Source organism: Pinus tabuliformis, chromosome 5_1 (genome assembly GCF_031772625.1).
Source record: "Pinus tabuliformis cultivar Carrire ecotype Pingquan chromosome 5_1, CPIR1, whole genome shotgun sequence".
NCBI classification, from domain to species: domain Eukaryota; kingdom Viridiplantae; phylum Streptophyta; class Pinopsida; order Pinales; family Pinaceae; genus Pinus; species Pinus tabuliformis.
In genome coordinates this window covers 361543517-361550185 of record NC_142305.1, presented here as the reverse complement: position 1 = coordinate 361550185, position 6669 = coordinate 361543517, and the positions used below count along the sequence as shown (strand labels likewise).

The following is a 6669-nucleotide window of genomic DNA, read 5'->3' as shown; positions in this document are numbered from 1 at the left end:
ATGTAATGCAAAGAATACACAGCAGCGTGAAGTCTTTGCAGTTGTACTCGCAGCAGAGCGAATGTAAGAAGTTTATTTTTACACGCAACAGTGTGAATGTTCTGTTTGTTGTTGAACATGAAATGTAATACACAGCAGCGTAGAATAGCAATGTAATGGGAATGCACAGCAGTGCAAAGAAAGTTTTTGGTTGTTGAATATGCAAAGGGTAATACGCAGAAGCGTAAATGTAAGTTTTTTGTTACAGCAGTGAATGTAAAAAATTTTACACACAGCAGTGTAAAATTTCAAAGCAGAGACAAAATAAATTTATTTGTGTGGAACTGAAGCGTTTCTTGGAGAATCCCTATGAGAGAGGAAGACCCATTTTGTAACAGCAGTTGTGAAATCCCTCTGTGTGAGGAAGATGATTTATGTAACAGTTGGTTTCCTGTTAATGAATAGATGTTTTTTTTGTGTTGTTGAAACTCTGTCCTCAACAAAACAATTTTTAGCTTCCCTGTGCTAAGATCCTATGCGTTGAAAATAGAACATCATTCTCTGTTCTGTTCAAGTTATTTTGTTTTGGAATTAAACAGAAAATTTCCAACATACAAGTGTTATTTTAATATATGATTCCAATGAATGGGGTTGCAAATTCCACAAACTCAAGCGTGGGGATGCGAGTTCCGAATTCTATATATGACAAAGGAATTTCCATTCCACCGCATATTTCCAGTTATGAGAAATAGGCCAATCTCGTCTTTTAAGCCCTTGAAGGCACTGTGTATAATGTGTAAAACAAAGTTTTAACGACATTGAAGTACAAGAAAGGGAGATAGGTTGAAAAAGGTTTTAACAAGCCATTGTGTAGCTACAACACAATGTGGTTATGTATACAGGGTTGAATCTCTAAATTTTAAAGTCCATGTTATAGACTGGATGTGGTATAAAAGTTAGTATTAAAAGAGGGAGAGGTTTCTCATAGAGAGTCGTTGGGTATGTATATAACATTTAAAGTTGCATACTTGTGAAGGGAAGTTGATATCTTTAGTATTGTAGCATGTGTTATTATTTTGTTTGTGGTGTTATTTTATTTTCATTTTTTTTTGGAAATTTAAGAAAAGAAAGATTTGTGCTCAGAAATTTTTTGAGGATTTGTAAAGTTGTATAATAGAGAGTTCGCTTTAGATACAAGGTATTTTCATGTAATTTGGGTCATTTGTATCCTAATTAAAAAGGCTATTCCATTGGAAGCAGACTTGGAGATGATATAGGTCTATTTGGGCAAACTCCATTGTGTTCTTTTAGTTTTTTTTAATAATTTATTTCTATTCATATCATTGAAAGTTTTTTTGTGAAATTTAATATTTTACATTTTATTTAAAAACGATAAATCATACACTCCTAAACAATAAATAATTTAAATATACATAGAATTAATCTAAATATTATTAATCTATAATCAATCTAAACATTATTAATTTTAATATATTAATACAACTAATAAACTAGTAAATAATATAATCTAGACTAAATCTTTAACATTACACATTAAAAACATAAAATATAACCATAGTTAAATTAAATACATCCTATATTATATGATCCCCTGAATACTTTTATAAACATGAAAATTTAAAAAAAAATTACATATTAAAAAATTCCATATTTTAAATCATATTATTTTATTTATTTTAATAAAAAACTTTAAAATTAGTTGTTCAATAGCCTTACCAGGAAATGGTTTAACAAAACATCGTCATTAGACCTTCATAAAAATAATAAAATATAAATAACATATACTTCCAAATGGAAACTGGAAAAATATATATATATATATATATATATATATAAATTATAATATAATATAATATAATATAAGAATCATATCACCTTGTATTTTCGAGAAATCTCAAAGGTAGAAATAACAGTGTTATTCTTAGTACTTTCGAGAAAGCTCAAAGGTAGAAATAATGGTGTTATATTTAGTATGTACCTCTACGCTTATGGCATAGCCACCTCAGTTATTGTTGGCAATGGTTTACTAATAAATATTTTAAATGGTAAAGTTTAATAGTAATTTAAAAAAAGGAAGTTTAATTTTAATAAAATTTATTTATTGATTTATTTATTTTTATAATAATTTTGAATTTTTTTGGAATATAGCCTCTCAGCTATGGTTAGCAATGTTTTACTAATAAATATTTTAAATGGTAAAGTTTAATAATAATTTTAAAAAAGGAAGTTCAATTTTAATAAAATTTAATTTTTTTGTTTATTTATTTATGATTTTGAATTTTTTTGGAATATTTGTATATATTTTTTTGATGAGATTAATTTTTTTTGAAATGTTTAAATAAATTTAAAATATTAGATTTTGTTTTAAATAATTAATTTATATAAATTTAATAATTTAAATATATTATTTTAATAATTATTAACTAGATTTTAAATTAAAGAAAAATTAAAAAATAAGTTTAATAAAAAATAAAATTTTCAAATTACGCCGATTCACTAAAACCAATTATTTATAATATTATTTACTTTTAAAATTATATTTAATTAAATCGTAAATATTTAATTTCATTTTCGAATTATAGGAAAATAAAAAATTACAATCCAACTTCCATCAAATTTAGAATTATATGCATCACAGTTTAATTTATAACGTCCCTAAAATGAAAATTACCAATAGAAGTAATAAAAAAAACATGAATACCATACAGGATTCCAATTTTTCTTCCATTAACCGATGCTAAGTAAAAGCTATGGAAATTACCTAGTGAGCTTAAATTGTCCCCATATAAATGATAAATCATACGCTTCCATCAACATCAAAACTAGTATTACATGAACGACCATTGTTCTATGCAAAGAGACTTTACGAAGGAATTCACTGCAATAAATTTATTACATCAACGACCATTGTTCTATGCAAAGAGACTTTACGAAGGAATTCACTCCAATAAATTTAAACCAATGTTGAACGACGATCATCCTTCTATTTGTAACTGTGGTTTTCTTATATAATAATCACCCTTATCGTATTACATTTTCCTAACTAGGAACGATGAAAATTACATAGTGGTCTTATGTTGTCCCATACGGAAACACCGACACTATCATTACATTGGCCTTTGTTCTATGTTGGTCGATTTTAGCAAGGAATTCAATCAAACAAGTTTACAGTATACTTATGTGGAAGGACGATAGTCCGATTATTTATGACTCTGATTTTTCTTATCTAATAATCACCATTATCGTATAAGACTCTGATGCGAAGATTTCTATGAAATACGCTAAAGTTGGTCAGATGAGACTCTAACATGTGGGGAGGTCTGTCGGAGGAGCCTCCAGTGTTGCCCAATAACCGTGACCATTTTTCACGAGAAACGCCATACTCAATCCCCATGTTAAATGATCTTCAACGTGACAGTGCAGGAACCATACTCCTAAACATACAGTAACGATTCTTCCAGTTAGATCCGACTGATAACTAAATATCAATATCAAGCAAGATGGCAGCTAAAATATGAGAAAACTGTAATCTTCTAAGTTTGTTCATTACCTGGATTGTCAGCTTTGAATCTTATGGCAGCCCATCCGATCGCTGGAACTATTAGGGTATTCCTCTTTGGAGGATCGACAAGATTAAATTTAAGCGGGTCTGTTAGGGAATTGTAGTTCCCGAAACCTTGCCCGACCAGGTAAAAACTATAACCATGAAGATGCATTGGATGGTTTTCGGTAAACAAGATGTCTGTTGCCTGAAAAACGAGTTGCACTGTAGAATTGTATTCCAGCACTTTCACTTTTGTGCCAGATGCAGGTGACCAGAGACTTGGGGAAATATTCTGTCCCGTGTAGTTAAATGTAACGGGGGGATTTGAAGGAAAGTCCGTGGTAAACACACCATTAATGGCAAAATAAGCAGCTTGAAGGATGGCTATTGGGGGCAATGCAAAGGATATGTTGTTCACACTTGCAGTAAGCCTGCTTCCGTTCGGGCCTCCACAGATATTACCAGCGGGACACGGAAGCAACCCTAATCCAACTATGTAGATCAGACTTTCATCTATGTTTTGAGGAACTTCGATTCGGTGCTCTGAGGAAGCCAGGCTTCGGAGTCCACTGGTAAATCTAGTCACGGTTGTTGTGTCGTTGTAGAATGGGAGCTCAGGGAAAATGGGAGGCGTGGGAAGTGTGTTTCCTGGGTACTCTAGAATGGCAGTAGTTGTGGTGTTATCGATATTAACCGTTTGCAGATTACTATAAGCTCGAGCCGCCATATAGTATTTTCCTGCCGACTGGTTGGCGGTGAGAAGAACATCGGTAGTCTGGCCAGGAGAGACAACAATTACATCCGTTTTATAGGGTTTGGTGTAGGAAGCATCTACAGCTACAACTGTAAAATCATGTCCTGCTATCTTGAAAAAGTGCCCAGTATTGAGCGCAGCGTTCACGATTCGCAGAAGGTACGTTTCTCCTCGTTTTACAGGGAGACGAAATGTGTCTGCATCAACAATCTTTCATTTTGTCAGTTTCAACTCAAATATTCACAATTTTAACTTATTATCACAATTAGGTAATGGTCCATATGTACCAGATGCGGAGCAGGGATACAGGTCTCCTGGCTGTCCATTTATAGTGAAGGCATTGGATATATTGGGTGCACCACCAGTGAGTATTGCTTGATTCACAATTGCCATGGGATCTGTGTTCCACCATTCTCCTGCTCAAGCAATCAGATTTAATTAATAATTGTTAGAGACGAGTAAATTGTCTACAATTATACACACAAGCTTACAAGTAATTGTTTTACCTAGTACGATCGGAATTTCCCTGCTGGGCTTGGGGAAAGGATAGAGGCTACCCTTCTTAGGAAGTATGACAAAAGCCCCATGTACCGTAGCTCTTAGCCATGATATATGAGCATGCCACCATAATGTTCCTTCCTGTTTGATAACAGTGAATCTGTAAGTATAACTCCCACCAGGTTGAATAGGGCACTGTGTGACATATGCCGGCCCATCAGACCACCCTGTACGCAATTGCCTCAATCCATGCCTGCCAACATTTAACAACGGTTAAACTTCAGGATTTATACTTTTGGGATTACTTTGTCTGTACACAATGTATTAGTTCTATTGATGTTTAGAACTAATATATGTGGTTCATCAGGATTAAAAAAAAGATATATTAATATATGTGGTTCATTACCAAAATTTAAAAAATATATATATGATATTAATATTTTTTTAATCATGATGATAAATTACATATATTGTTTGGAAAAATAAATAGAAATAATATTTATTAAATGTCTGACATTTATATGTCTCTTTTAATCTTGATAATAAACTACATATATTAATTAAAAAACCAACCCAACTGATACTGATGTGATATATCCGTAAACAATTTCTAAACTCTCAAATTTATGTCACAACAATGTCCAATTTAAAACAATCAAAGTTCAGACATACCAGTGAAGAGTAGCATTATATTGAGCTTGGTTATATGTCTTAACACTAACTGTGTCCCCGTTCCGGACATAAAGCGTTGGACCTGGTAGTTGTCCATTCACAGTGACTATGCTCCTACTACTGCACAGCCTGGTGATTCGCGTCCTTTTAATCTGCCAAACATGAAATCAATTAATCCGTCTCTGGCAAAATATAATACATGAACGAAGACTAAATCAGTGGTCGCAGATGTCAAAATACAGAAGCTCAAAGGCATAAGCTTGTAAGCATACATACAACGAAAGTGTAGTTATGCATATCTGCATCTGATACAGCTGCCAGAACCAAAAGCACCACTAAACATCCTAAGGACCTTGAAGACATGTTGCCCGGATATTGAGGTCCTCTGGGAACAATTATGTTCAGAAAATCATGCAAATCGGGCAAATACGACTTGTCTAATTTTACAGCAGTGATTGATAAAAATCAGTCCGTTACATTAGATATTTATAAGAACTTCTGAGGACAATGGGCATTATTTTAAGCATATAAAGTCATACTTGCTTAGCATAATTATTTGGATTTATAATGGTGAAGAAGATATTCTTTATTACTTTCACGGTACTTCTTTCCTAATTTAACGATTACTTTCACAGTACTTCTTTCCTTATTTAACGATATCAATTCATACTTGCTTCGCATGATCACATAGATTTATGATGGCAAGAAAGTATGGTTTATTAATTTTTACCTTATTTAACAATATGGATTTATACCTGCCTAACATAAGCATTTGGACCATGGTTAGAAATATATGTTTTATTATTTCAAGTTTAATAAACTTTAATTAATATTTGTGGAATGTAGTTATTTGAATTTATAAAGATTAAGAATATGTGGAATGTACATATTTTAATTTATAATTATTGAAATATATAGTTTTTAGCCAGAGATTGTAATTTTAAATTTAAAAAATAAAATAGTTATATTATTTTGGATATATTTTTTAAAAAATTTCTACTCACACCAATGGCAATCTTATATATCAATTTAACATTTGGATAATTTATCTAAGATATATTATTATGTTTTTTTTAAATATGATATTTTTTATTTTAGTTAAATTTATAAATGAATCTATTGTGCAATAAGAATTCAGAAATTTTAATTTAATTAGTATAGTCATAGCAATTAAATATTTATATAAATCAATCCATAATAA

The 6669-nt window shown here is 31.3% G+C and overlaps 1 protein-coding gene across 1 annotated transcript; it reads right to left on the bottom strand.

Annotated features, from left to right (window-relative positions):
• Positions 1-3303: 3303 nt before the first annotated feature.
• On the bottom strand, positions 3304-6149 carry LOC149164937 (laccase-3-like). Its single transcript, XM_089429653.1, has 7 exons — positions 6062-6149; positions 5745-5905; positions 5469-5620; positions 4805-5049; positions 4586-4714; positions 3551-4495; positions 3304-3434 (listed from the first exon to the last, which is right to left on the bottom strand). Exons 1-7 carry the CDS (start codon positions 6147-6149, stop codon positions 3304-3306), a joined length of 1851 nt encoding a protein of 616 aa, XP_089285779.1.
• Positions 6150-6669: the final 520 nt, after the last annotated feature.

Excerpts from the sequence above, each read along its gene's own strand:
- LOC149164937 (XM_089429653.1), bottom strand. The coding sequence starts at position 6,149 with ATGCGAAGCAAGTATGAATTGATATCGTTAAATAAGGAAAGAAGTACT. Across the intron at positions 5,906-6,061 it reads AGGAAAGAAGTACCGTGAAA|ACAAGTCGTATTTGCCCGAT; the intron begins GTAATAAAGAAT and ends CTGTAAAATTAG. Across the intron at positions 5,621-5,744 it reads TGCATAACTACACTTTCGTT|ATTAAAAGGACGCGAATCAC; the intron begins GTATGTATGCTT and ends CATGTTTGGCAG.